Consider the following 14102-nt stretch of genomic DNA (forward strand, 5'->3'; position numbering starts at 1 on the left):
AATTATTGAGTTGGATGTCAAATTATTCAATACACTTTCAAACTCCTGCGTATATTACAAAAAATTTATCCACTTTCTGAATATCGAACCCATCACTTTTTATGTAGAAGTCATGTGTCTTTGCTACTATAACAAAAACAAGTTGTTTAATGTGCTATTTTTTAAAACCATGGAACTTTCTAATATATAGAAAACTTTTATTTATATTTGATTGTGATATTTAATTGCTTCTTATATTTTCTAAAGTTTGTTAAAGGAGTTTATTAAATTAATTTCAAATTTTGCAGTGTAATATATAACTAAAAGTTTTCATATTAAGAAATTTTTGGTTGGATATTCAAGTTTAAATATATCTAAGTATGTAGTTTTTGACAGAATTAAAAATTGAAAATATAAAGTGCAAGTAAAGTAATAGAGTTAAGAGAGTTGACACAAGAGATGATAACAGAATTCATCAACTAAATGCCTGTGTCTCAAGAGTACCGCGATCGACTCTTGGTGCACCTTTCTATTATCCAAAAGAAAGAAATACAAGGTAGAACCGTCGAGACCTTACAACACGGGGGTAGTCAACTAAGCCCAAAGAAAAAAGAGTTCAAACAGCTCAAGTAGAAAGGAGCACACACAGCTCAAATAGACGAGCACACAAAGCTTTGAGTTAAACAAACACTCTCTAACTTTCACTCTGATCTCAACACTGATTAATTTAGGTGAAGTGGATTTGAACTTATTGAAAGGATATTGAAGTATAAGCACAAGCAACAACATACAAGGCTAAACCTCTCAAATGATTCAAAAGTGGTGACTCAAAGAATGTTGTGTTGATTGTCTAAAGGGAAACAATCAAGCCCTCTTTTTATAAGAAGATATCAAAGAATTTCATAAAAAGGAAACAAATATAAGTTTCATTCTCAACTGTCAATCTGTCATAAACGGCTTGAGTAGATCTCTAGATCCGCAGAATTAGGGCTTGCATTTTTTTTTACTTGTGCTTTGTTTCCGTTATGGATTGCCTGGATATATTTGAATTTTAAAGTTTTGGATTTCTACTGTGACAATGTCAGATCAATTGTCGTAGCGACTAGACCCAAGCAGTGACAACCTTAAACCTACTTTATCATATTTTTAGATATATATAAAAAGAGGAGGGATCGGATGACACTGTTTTTTGGTGATATCGGATGACACCGTGCATTTTCAAAGTCCAAATAGTCGATCCAAACTGTTCAACTTGATGGATATGTTCAAATGTGCTTGCAGATCAAATTTTATATTTTTCTGAGTTTTTTTACTATTTATTAAGATGGGTACAAAAATTCAATGGTCTGGATATAGCGATTTTGTTAATTACTTAATAAATAGTAAAAAAATTCCAAAAAATGTAAAATTTGATCTGCAAGCACATTTTAACATATCCATTACGTTGAACAGTTTGGATCGACTATTTGGACTTTGAAACTTTGAAAATGCACGATGTCATCCGATGTCACCAAAAAACGGTGTCATTCGATCCCTCCTCAAATAAAAATTGATAAAATTAAAATGGTAAAGTAAATTTCATGCTCTTCATGATTCAGCATCCAATCAGTCTATATAGCTTGTGTTCATTATGAATCATGTCTTGATGTTTTTCTTTGCTTTTCTTTGACAATCAAATTGATATAGCAATTTAAATCTGTAAACATCTCAAACAAAGAAATTATAAAATTCAATGCTTATATGTTTTACAAATTAGTCAAATAGAACAATATATTGCTTGCAACAACAGTTGATGTTTATGTTTTTTAAAATTTGCATTTCAATTACTAAAATAATTTTTTCACTTAATTAATAAAATATTTCCAGTTTTTATTGACTACGTTTATTAGAGATCTATTTTTAAGCAATTTACAGTTGTAATTTGACATACTTTTTTAAATTATTTTCGAAATATTATTCTTTTCTTATACAATGTTGTTTACGGAGAATTTTAAGAGAATTTTAAGTAATATTATGGAGTTCAATTATTTGTAAAATATTATTCTAAGTAACATTACGGAGAATTTTTACATTCTTCACTTTTGTTCTAGTAATGCAAGTTGGTAACGTTGTAGAAGACGTAACGGGCTACTTGAGATTCTACAATGTAAACTCAGTAGAGATCACATCAAAATAATTGGAACCATAACAAACACTGTGGGATTAGATATGTTGTGGCGTTGTATATTGTAACAGGTTGTCATTATGAAACCCTGCCATCTCAGTGTTATTTTTTCATTACTATGTTTGGTGAATATGGCAAGGGAATAGATATTGTAATGTGTGATTATCTTGCCAATACAATTCCGTAATTTATAGCTATTGTATTGCCTATGATAAATATGGATTTTGTCTATTCTCACTCGACGGGAATCACTTATTTTGAAAATAATTTTCTTTTCATAAATAAAAGCTACTATTGATTTTCTTAGGAAGCGTCTAATTGTCCACAGCTTTTTGTCCACCATTTGTCCACAGTTTTGACTTGCGCGAATACTGTAAAATTACTTCTACATGCTATATAATTATACAATATATCACATAAAATATATCAGTTAATCACAAAACATCCAGCAACTATTTGAAGTGGTCTCATGATAGTTAGAAAAAGATTGCAACTTGCACAACATGACAAAATAAATGTACTTTCAAACTGTACTTTCGGAAATTACAGTTATAGGAAGTTATTGGCAGTTAGAGTTAGTTATTAGCGGTTATTGGCAGTTAGAATTAATTATTAGCGTCCGCACTGGGTTGAATCTTGTATACTGTAAAATTGAATATTGTATACAGTAAAATTTTCAATTGAATCTTGTATACTGTAAAATTGAATCTTCTACACAGTAAAATTTACAATTGAATCTTGTATACTGTAAAATTGAATCAGCAGAACTGTAAAATTGAATCTTGTATACAGTAGAATTTTCAATTGAATCTTGTATACTGTAAAAGTTAAATCTTGTATACAGTAGAATTTTCAATTGAATCTTGCATACTGTAAAATTGAATCTCGTATAATGTAAAATTTTCAAATAATACTGTAAATTTTCAATTGAATCTTGTATACTGTAAAAAGACAGTTAGATGGGAGTGGATAAGGTTGTGGACAAATGGTGGACAAAACCCAGTGGATAGAAACATTTTCTCTTCTTGAAATGCTGAAAGTAATAGCTATTCAAAACCAAACATAATAATAACACGTTACCATTAGTGTTATTCCTTGGTACCTAGACTCCTAATATTCCATAGAATAATCTCTAGCGCGAACCAAACACCATAATTAGAACATTGAGAAATATAGTAAGTATAATTAGGACATCCATAATATGTAGGTCCCAATATATTGTGCATGGGGTGTTTATTTGATTTTTAACCGAATCGAAAAACTTTGGACTAAATGATTTGTTTTTTTATTAAAATGGATCGAACCTTAGAGCATCTACATCCCAGCAACTCAAATGAGTTTCTAAATAACTGTTAACTATTTTTTTAGAAATTAGGACTTTAAAGTTTCTAACTCTCACATTTCTGAAATTAATTTTAGAGTTTTTATTAATCCATGTCAACAATAAATTAAAAAGAATAAATAATTTGAGCCAATCATTTGACCAATGTGGAGTTTATAAACAGTTTCTTAATAAGAAATTTTCTTGCATAGTTTTTAAATAAAGAATTCTCTCACATCTCTGAAATTGAATTAGAAACTCTCATAATAACAATAACAAAGATGTAAATGCTCTTAATTTTTTATTTGTTTTGATTTAGTTCTATTTAAAATTTTCAAAATCAATACAACCAAACCGACCGAACTTAGTTCTGATTCATTCTTTTTTTAGGTGGGTCTCTCTCTCCTACTCCGTTTCTCCCTCTTTCTTCAATCTCTTTTTTCATTTGTAAAAAGCTTGACAGATCTCTTATTCTTTTTTGTTTTGAAAATGACTTGGTAGGCTACCAAGCTTGACAGATCTCTTCTTGTTCTCTCTCCCTCCTACTCTCTCTCTTTCTCTCTTACCTACTCTATTTGTATTTCTAGGAGTGGAGTTAGGATTTTCGTCTGAAGGGGCAAAAAAATATCAAATCGGGTTTAAATAGCTTATTGGATTAAAACTCATTAACTAATTGGTTACTCGATAAAAAAACAATGCTTTGACTCATATTTTTCAATGCTCTGACTTGTAATTTCTAATGTTTTAATTTATAATTCTAATTATCAATTATAAATCAAGAAATTTATTTTTATTTTAACAATAAATTTAACCCGAAATAGAAATCAAACATTCAGAGGGAAGACAAAAAAATTTCCAGAGAAAAACAAAATCGTTCGGTATCATTAAATTCGAAATCCAAAATAGTAGGGGGGCAACTGCTCCCCCTAGTCTATGCTGGGTCCGCACCTGCATCTTTCTCTTCCACGTTTTGTTTTTTCTTTGGATTTGATTCAAAAAGAGATCTGATTTCTCTTTTATCTTTCTCTTTGATTCTTTTTTTTATTTTTTTTATTTCCTACTATCTTTTTCTCTCTCGCTGATACAAGAGAGTAACAAGACCTCAGGCCTCGGATGAATTTGCCACTGGAGGGTGATCTATCCATTTCTTGTTTATTCGTGCTGTAAAATCTCGTGCAGAAAATGATCTGAATTTTTTCCCCAAATCCAACAAAACCTACGTGAATTGCGATTTGATCGGTTATTTCGGTTCAACTGAATAAACTGAAATTTGTTTTGATTCGGTTTTCTCGGTTCATTGATTTAATTCGGTTCATTTCAATTCTATTTTTAAAAGTTTATTTTATATTTTATTTTGGTTTCAACTGAACCGAACCGATAAACACCATTTGTGATCTTAAGAAAACACAACGACCCAAAATGGTTTGCAATTAACGTCGCTTAACATACTAAATTTTAGAATTTACGTTCTTAATCAGCTGTTTGTTTGGTTTGGTTCTTTAGATTAAACCTCAACCCAACACGTGAAATAAAAAGCGAAAAAAATGGAAACATGCACTAGCTGAAAATTTAAACCAGATCAAGAGTTTCCAAATATACAATGGAAAATTCTGACATATATCCTTAACATACTACAACTTTCTGGTTACATTGTTATAGAAATGTCCTGTACTCTGTACTAGGTTCAAGAAGGAAGAAACTACAATAAACAAAAAAACAACACTGATTAACCTTGTTCGAAGTCATATCCACAGGTCCTCATTTAATCTCTACATAACACGGCCTGCATATTGAGACCGGGGGTACTGCTGTTGCAAAAGAGGCCACTGCACAAAAAATTGGTCGGCCAATCGCAATTTGTATAACAAAAGGCCGCTTAATGACAGCTTTTTCACTCTAGCTATGCTTTCAATGTATATTATAGTACACCATCGCCATCCAAGTAGCTGCATCATACAGGCAACAGCATATAATACATATTGACAACACATTTAGATATTGTATAAAATCAGCCAGTAATTTGATGTATAAACCTCAACTGGTACAGTACTGATAAATGATTGGTAGAAATAACACAAAAGTAGAGAATGACCTTCAATAAGTATGCACAAGCACATACAGGAATGCAGGTGCCAGGCCCATTGCACAAAATCTGGAAAACAAAGGATAAAGTAAGTCCAGAAATACATTTTGTGAAGATACTGAAATATAAAATAATTTGTTTGCAAAGAAAACAGCAGTACCACTTGAGGTCTGAGTTTGAGCACAATCCACATAGCATGCATGATAGCTACTATAGTGGTGCCAGTGGAAGTTACATAAGATTGCCCAACCTCTCGGCTACGGTATATTTGCATAAATTGGGCGCCTCTTTTGTTCTCTACATAGACTACATTGTTCTGCCACAAAATTAAAATTTGAAAATATGAAAAACCAAGCAACATAAATTATTATGATTCTTTTCTAAGAGAGAGTGGTGCTGTCAGAACATCCATACACTGCAAAAATCTATTCAACTCAGGTTCATTACAGGAGAAATTGTCAGAAAATTGAAAAAAAATATAAGGGTAAATCTTAAAACTGATGCAGTTCATAAATTGTACTGTGCAGCACAGCTTCCAGGGGTAACAATCCAGATCAGTGAGGTATTGAATGAGAGCTAATAGCTAACCTCAAAATTTAGCAAAGAATCCTCATACACTTGAGCTTTTTGAAGGCTCATGTTATCAGTTAAAGCAGCCACATAAGACCTAGGCACAAATTTGTCCTTTCGAAGGACGCTTACAATGCTAAGCATCTCTGCTGTGTGTCCTCCTATTAAATCCAGAAAAGAATCACCCCATTAATGATGAATCAATGCAAAATTTTAAGAGCAGTCCCTATCTAATTTGCCATCATTCTTCAAACAAAAAATTAACAGAGCCTGGTACCAGTACATTCTGGTATGGACCTGATGAATGAAGCATATAAAGCAATACACTACCAACTCAAGTTGTCATACATTGTTTTGACTTCAATCAAACAAAGAAGGACAGTTGTCAGAAATTCTACAATGATCATTGATTAAACCTACAGAAAACTAAAATGTTTCTTTCTATGTACTTCATAGTTCAGCGAGTCCACTTCTCCAAAGGCACTAGCAGTATAACTGTCCATAGATCAGGTTGCCGGCAACAAAGACCCAAACTATCCTGACAAAGTGGAGGTCTGGTACTTCCAGTTCCGTATCAATTCAGTTTCAATTTGGGAATGGCATTAGAGAAGGTATCACGTTTTCAGATGGGACAATTATAAGCACAGAAAATTTAGAAATGAAAGAATTGAGAAATGGATCTATTATCTATAAATCAACCTGAACCAAGGACGATCAAGGTGCGAAGGCTGATCGTTGGAGAGCATTTGAGGGGTCGTCCAGTCCAATACAGCACATAGCAGACACGAATCATGAGGAGAGAAACAATCAAAGCGAATATGTAGGAGATGGTGCTCATAAAATCCACCTCCATCTCCTGCCAGATTTGAAACGATCTGAAATTCAACATGGATAGAGATGCAAAATTCTTATGTGGATTGAAAACATAGAAAGGAGAAGCTGGGTAGACAGGAGTAGATCTTTTGCAATTCCACCAAACATTTTGGTCAAGGACTTCTTTCTTAAACATAATTTGCAAAAGGACTCCCTTCTTAAACATTTATCAGTAACTAGAATGTTATTTACTAGTATGCTAACATATTATATTTACTAGAATACTACTTATTTGGGCCAAATATTATATAAGTTATCATTTTATTTGATAATGATCTTACATTAAGTTGTTACATATTAACTTCAATGGATGACGCTAATGCTTGACTGGCACTTCTATAATGGTTGCTACACAAAGTGACACAATTAATCTAAGTTATTTATTCTGCCTTTTTGGCTTTGGATGGATTAATTGGGTTACCTCTGTGAAAAATCCTATTAATTATCAGACCACTATCTAAATATCAAACGTTTTAGGAGCTGAATTCACGGGTTCAATCAGAGTTTATTTATGAAAGTGTCAAACTGAACTAAATTCCGGAGGTGTGCGTCTAAACTCTAATTCAATAGGAAATGCGGTACACAGCCAGCCTGTGCCCCAAACTTTGCCTCTCTGGCTCTCCACCAGATTTGCAAATGACAGCAACTTAACCCTTGCCACATAAATCAATTGAACAACAGGTGAAATTCTGAGAGAAGAAGAGGGAGGACGGGGTGGATGGTATCATGGTAAGATTACCTTGGCGTCGACGGAGGGGTAGGGGAGGTTGAAGTTGTCGGAGAGAGAGGCCAAGGTGCACATCACTGCTAGCATGGTTACCCAAAGGTCAACACCGCGTTCGCTCTGTACCCAATTTAAACGAATTTATTGCTAAATCTCTCCCACTCGAGAATCTCGATCGAGAAAACCAGCTTCGCTCGATCAAGGAAGGGTTGATTCTCGAATGGGGTGGGAACTGGGAAGGGCCGTAAATTAGAAGCAACTGAAAGTTTTGAGTTTGATCTGGACTGTCCGATCAGAATCTTATTCTGCACGAATATTAAAAAGAGAAATTTGGATATATACCCATCATAACTTCATCAATTAGATATTTACCCATCAAAACTTTAAAATTAGTTATTTCTCCATTCAAACTCCTTGATTTTATTAATATACCCATTTCTTGATTTAACCTATTTAAAATATTCACTTTGAGAAACTACGTTTTGATGGGAAATTTCTCTTTCCCTCTCTTTCGCTGCATGAAGTAAACACTCTGTCAATATCTTTACCGGTTTGTTAAAAATTAACAAACCTGACTTAATGTGGCATAGCATGGTTATGTGTGGCAGTTTTACCAATTTTATAACTCCGTCTAACATAACCTGTCTCAAATCCGGATAAAGGAGGAGAGGGAACTTGTGCAAATTTTAAGAAAAAAGAGCTAGAGAAAGGAAAAAAACCATATGTAGGGACTACGGAACACTTTACATAAAATTCTGCAAGACCTCTTATTGGACACAGAATGTGAAACAGAGGCTAAAAGATCAGAATTCATATTACCTAAGGTAACAGAATACATCTGTTTAGATCCAGACCGTCTGATCAAAATACGCATCAATATTAAAGAGGCCTGTGTATTGGTACAGATACGGAGAAACTGGTAATGGTCTTAGCTGGTCTAATAAAAAGGGTTTGAGTTTGCTGGACATGGACTAGAGGATACATTGATGATACTCTGTAGTATGTGCTAAGTTAATGTTACTTTCACTTGAGATGTTCAGTCCATGTGCTGCAGGGGGGTTTATGAGATTTTAACAAGTTTGCATTGAGTTTCTTTTGTGTGTAATGGATGTAAATGGAAACAGGCAGGTAATACTGCTAAATTAAAAAAAAAAAAAAAAAAAAAAAAAAAAAAAAAAAAAGATCTGCTAGCACGGACCCTCATATAATGTAGCTGCAGAAGGAAAGATATCATTGCAGATGAACAGCAACCACCACAGACCTAGAATTTTTTAATTTGTCTGTTGTCATAGTTGAAAACAGCAAAATCCCTAATCACACAGCAACCTCAACACAAGCATACAAAGAGTTAAAAAAAAACACAAAATATAGTACAATTTCACATCACCAAAGATTCTAATGTTAACCAGATTATTTCCCCAAAGAAATAGGAGAAGAAAAGACAAGACATTCAAGAATTTCTAAACAAACACCATAAGCATCCAGTGTTCAACAAGGGAACATTGATCAATTAATACTACCAACAGAAAACAAATGCACTTCATAACTATTTTTCTTGACTAATTATCTAACCCCATTCCCAATTTATCATGAGGGCTAGTTCCAAAAAATTACACCGCTTCCCAATTATAAACAAAATAAAAATAAAAACAACAATTAACACACAAATGCATTTCATACTTCCAATAAAGCTATCAATTAGAACCAGAAGAGGAAAAAAAAACAACAGGTAAAAAAACAAATTAATATGACTCTACAAACCCTACTCATCCTCTCTAATACGAGTCAAACTAAGCGCCCCATCACCAAAAGGAAGTTCTCCAGTGCTTCGAAAAGACTCTCTCTCTCTTATATAGGCATCATTTAATTGCAGTGCATACTCTAATTGCCACAACACTTCTCCCATACTTGGCCTATTTTTTCCATCATCCATTAAGCATTTCTCTGCAATTTCAGCAAACTTTTTTATTGACTCGATGGAATAATCTCCCTCCAATCTCGGGTCAACAATTGTCTCAATTGATCTCTGACGTTGCCACCTGAGTGCCCACTCAGCAAGGTTAATTTGGTCTTTCGGCAAGCTTGGATCAATAACAGGTCGGCCACACAACACCTCGAACAAAACCACACCAAATGAGTAGACATCAGATTTTTGGGTTAATTGTTGCCTTCTAAAGTATTCCGGGTCTAGATACCCGAAACTACCCTTGACCGCTGTGCTAACATGGGTCTGATCCAATGTAGGTCCTGCCCGTGACAACCCAAAGTCTGACATTTTGGCCACGAATTCTTCATCCAATAAAATATTAGTAGTTTTCACATCTCTATGAATGATACCAACTTCAGACCCAGTATGGAGATAGTGGAGCCCACGGGCTGCCCCTACACACACCTCAACACGTTGTTTGTATGAAAGCACATTTGTGGGAGGTGGACTTCCATAAAGGTGGTTCCTCAGGGTTCCATTTGTCATGAATTCATACACCAAAATCATCTCGCCTTGTTCTTCGCAATACCCAATTAGAGACACCAAGTGCCTATGCCGAAGCTTGGATAACATCTCAATTTCAGTTTCAAACTCTTTAAGACCCTGGCCGCACAATGGGTCTGCCCGTTTGACCGCCACAATGTTTGACCCACCATCAATCTCACCTCGGTACACCTTACCGAAACCACCAGTACCAATGACTGTCAACTCATCAAAGTTTTTCGTAGCTCCCTTGATCTCGGAGAGGGTGAACTTGCGGCCCATACGATTATTAATACTAGGGGTAGAAATGAAATTTTTCACCACCTGGTTATGAGGACGGGCATTTGTGGTGCTTTTCATGGCTTCATGGAGGACAAGTGGATGCCAGCCTGGTGGGGCATCTTCTGCCATTTTACTCTTCTTCTTCTTTCCCTTAACATACAAACAATACCCACCAGAAAGCAACATAAGCATTAGAAGACAAGCCATGCCAATACAAATCTGCTCTATCAATAATCTAGTCTTTGAATTGTCGTGAGAATGGAGCTTTCCATTTAAACTAGTCCAGTCTAACACATGAGCAAGGTTTCCATTCTTACTTAGCTTAAAAATCTCCAATCCATTAAGCAACGCATCTGTACCAGGCCCACTCAACAGGGAATCAGGTCCCAGCTGGAGCCAGAGGGTATCTGTCTGCTGAGGCAAAATATCAAAATAGTCCTCAAAATATGCCTTATTTTTGCCACCTGCTCTCACATATACATCATAGTTTTCAGCTGCAGTTTTATTGTTAATAAAAATTTTAAAGATTCGTTGGTTTGGTCTGTTGTAAGTCAACTCACAAAAATGCAACCGAATCAAATAATCAAAATTTGGGTCAACAAAAAATCTCCATGAAACGTTAAACCGTTTCTCTACCACCTCTGTGTTTCCCATTACACGTGCCGTTTCATAAACCAAAAGAGGTGCAATTGATGAGTAGTTTTGAGTTACATAGCTGATTGCAGAGGTGTTATGTACTTCGGTTGCGGCATTGATAGAAAACATAAAATTCTCGTCAGAGTCCCAATTTCTGTACAGAAATTGATCGGTAGTTGACTCCAAGTTGGGCCCACCGATATTCAGCCTATACATTGTCTCGATAGCTCTATCAGTTATTGTTGCGAATCCATTGCTACCTACTTTGGTTATGTTGGAATTGAATAAATTGTTGGGTGAGGGGAGTATTTCTATTGCATTTATAAATGCAAAGGAACTTGGGTTTGGTACAAACTTGATTTGCAATCCGTTAAGGTCTACGTTAATGTAATACTCCTTCACAACAGAGGTTATATTTGAATTGGTTTTTTCAGCTCTCCATGAAATCTCCTCTGAGATGTTAAACTTCGTAACCAATTTCAGGTCATTGGTACTGACATCAAATGCTGAATCATTTGAGTTGAAAATTCCAAACTGAAATGGGTAGAAATGAAGTCTGACACAGTAATTTCCTGGGTCTAAGGTAAAATTGTAAGATGCGGATGTATTAAATAACCGGGCAGATCGGTACAGGGACCCGAAACCTGTATAACCTGTATCTTCAACTGAAGTTGAATTGAATGCTGGAATTCCTGGATTACTCAGGGTGAAATTGTCATTCGGGATTGAATCACTGGCCCATTTTCGGTTATCAGCATATGAAGTCGAATTGGATCCGCAACTAACAAGAAACTTAATTCCTTGAGTTTGTTTTGGTATGACAATGAGGAACGAAAACCATACAAATAGCAATAGTAAGAGTGACTTCATATCCTAGTCGGGCCAAATTGAGATGCTTGTTCCACGTTTTTGAAGAATTTGTTCATACCTTTAGAAGATTCAAAGAGAAAGAAGCAAAATTAAACTAAAATTTAAGGAACCAAATTACTGAATACTTAAATTCAAATCTCGGATTCAGAGAGAGAGAGAGAGGCACCACTTTTTTTTGTGTACTTCTGGTTTTGTTGGATACTGGTTAGTAGCCTTTTGTTTTATTGATAGTGGATTTAGGTGTTGCATGGTCCTGACATTGAATTGATGCTTGTACTGTGTTTTCTTTTGTTTGAGTAATAAAGATTGCCAGCCTCTGCCTATTTTTCAGAGAGAGAGAGAGAGAGAGAAGTACCTGACATTATTTCATTCTTGCAAACTAATGTAGATCCAAATGAAAGCAAATAACAGAACCTGTACCAAAAGAGATTCAAATGAAGAATGAATTTAGGGAATTTTTTAAAATCTTTTGAAAAACAAACTTAATGCTTTTGAAGCCTGTTCGGCAAAAGGTGGAATAAGAAATTCTATAATAGAGAATTAGACATATACTTCGTTCTATTCCAATTTTGTTCGGCAAAACTGCAAGAGTAATATTTTTTTTACAGCATATATGTGGTTTTAATTGCTAGATATAATCTGTAAAACTCAAAAATAATAATTCAATTAAAGGGCTACAAGACACGCCAATTAAAAATAGGAGAAGCACATTTCGCTGAAATGAAAGGCCTTACCTTTCTGCTAGACAAGGAGATGAGTATCGCGCAGAGCTTCGACAAATGTACAATTTTTCGTGAAGCTTCTAGCAATGGAGACCTATGCCAAATGGACCTCAATTAGGATATGAGAAACCGAAGAAGCGATCAGTGGTGGTGATGATAGTCGGTGATTGGCTCGATATTAAGCTGGAAAATGAGAGGGCTTTTTCTCTTGCTGCATCTAGATGCGAGCATGAGTGAAGAAGAGAAGAGAAGGAAATAATTACTTCATCTGCCACGTAAGTTATGAAGGATGCGATATGAATATTTTATTTTATCAAGAAACCCTTCTCCTTTGTATCAGTGTGAGGGAAAAAAAAATAAAAAAATGTAAGAGCTTTGAAGCAAATCTGAATGGATCTATTAAATTTTTTAGCGTTTATCAGTCGGAAAAATAACAAAAATTGGAGAAAAAAGAGGGTCAAAAGTAGAAAATTTGGTTTATAAGATTGGATCCTTTTTAGCTCATGAAATTGGGAATTAGTTTAGTGAAGCCGAAGGGGAGAACCAACCAAATGTGGGTAATTCCTGACAGAAGGATTTCTATTTTTAGAGACGAAGGAGTGGAGAGAATGAAAAGTGAAAACGCTGGTTTTGTGGAGTTACAGAAAAGTTTGGATAGAAATAGCGTAGACAATGCGTGGAATACCGAACAGAAACATGGTAGAGTGAGAGAGAGAGAGAGAGAGAGAGAGAGGTCAAGTTCAAGTATCCAAAATCCTTGTAGCTCAGTTCTGTGCTGCTGTGTTCTGTGCATGGATGTCTGTGCGAATTAAATTGTCCTGTTTCAGGATAGAGCAAAATAATGATATTATATAGTAACCATTTTGTGAGAAGCTTCCCGGTACATGTCCTTCAGCATAGTATTGAGTGTTGCTCCTGAACTGTAATAATTTGGGTTCCACCCTTTCCTAGTTGTACATAAATGAATCTTATTTTTTTTTTCTCGTTGATTTATTCTATGCATTTAAGATCAAACGAACAAGATAATATTGAAAGGGATTTTGCTTGTCTTTTTATAATAGTAGTTCATGCGAGGTTATTGACTTTGATTCTAATCGAACGGTCCTGATTTAAACATAAATATTTTGTTATCTCAGGGGATATGGATTCTCCTTTCCCTATCCCAGTATTTAACCTTCAAAAAGCATCAGACCTTCCAAGTTGGAAGTTCAAAAGATACGGTGCCATACATTAATAATTATCTGTCATCAAATATTGTCAGTATCTTCATCATATATTTTTTCTCTTTCTTTATTTATTATGATCGAAGATATCATATTTTTGTATGTTATTTCTCTAGTATATGTTCGTATTTTTTTATAGACATTTTCATGTGTGATTAATCGCATTCTTCTTTATTATATAGTTT

The 14102-nt window shown here is 34.6% G+C and overlaps 2 protein-coding genes across 3 annotated transcripts; both read right to left on the bottom strand.

Annotated features, from left to right (window-relative positions):
• Positions 1-5026: 5026 nt before the first annotated feature.
• LOC144569086 (uncharacterized) lies at positions 5027-7985 on the bottom strand. Of its 2 annotated transcripts, none has more exons than XM_078319270.1 (6): positions 7730-7985; positions 6817-6973; positions 6136-6278; positions 5708-5863; positions 5557-5616; positions 5027-5410 (listed from the first exon to the last, which is right to left on the bottom strand). In XM_078319270.1, exons 1-6 carry the CDS (start codon positions 7802-7804, stop codon positions 5234-5236), a joined length of 768 nt encoding a protein of 255 aa, XP_078175396.1. In that variant the 5' UTR covers positions 7805-7985; the 3' UTR covers positions 5027-5233. The 2 variants fall into 2 exon arrangements, with proteins under 2 accessions (XP_078175396.1, XP_078175395.1); XM_078319269.1 differs by having other exon boundaries at positions 6817-6992.
• A 1166-nt stretch (positions 7986-9151) lies between these two features.
• Positions 9152-13300, bottom strand: HERK2 (hercules receptor kinase 2). The gene is made up of 3 exons (XM_078319687.1): positions 12707-13300; positions 12328-12386; positions 9152-12030 (listed from the first exon to the last, which is right to left on the bottom strand). The coding sequence occupies exon 3, from the start codon at positions 11970-11972 to the stop codon at positions 9477-9479; it is 2496 nt and encodes an 831-aa protein (XP_078175813.1). The 5' UTR covers positions 11973-12030; positions 12328-12386; positions 12707-13300; the 3' UTR covers positions 9152-9476.
• Between the last annotated feature and the right edge of the window lie 802 nt (positions 13301-14102).

This window comes from Carex rostrata, chromosome 18 (genome assembly GCF_964058835.1).
Source record: "Carex rostrata chromosome 18, lpCarRost1.2, whole genome shotgun sequence".
Taxonomy (NCBI): domain Eukaryota; kingdom Viridiplantae; phylum Streptophyta; class Magnoliopsida; order Poales; family Cyperaceae; genus Carex; species Carex rostrata.

Coding starts and splice junctions, on each gene's coding strand:
- HERK2 (XM_078319687.1), bottom strand. CDS start 11,972: ATGAAGTCACTCTTACTATTGCTATTTGTATGGTTTTCGTTCCTCATT.
- LOC144569086 (XM_078319270.1), bottom strand. CDS start 7,804: ATGCTAGCAGTGATGTGCACCTTGGCCTCTCTCTCCGACAACTTCAAC. Junction 6,974..7,729: donor ACCCCTCCGTCGACGCCAAG/GTAATCTTACCA, acceptor CAAATCTGGCAG/GAGATGGAGGTGGATTTTAT. Junction 6,279..6,816: donor CTTGATCGTCCTTGGTTCAG/GTTGATTTATAG, acceptor TGGATTTAATAG/GAGGACACACAGCAGAGATG.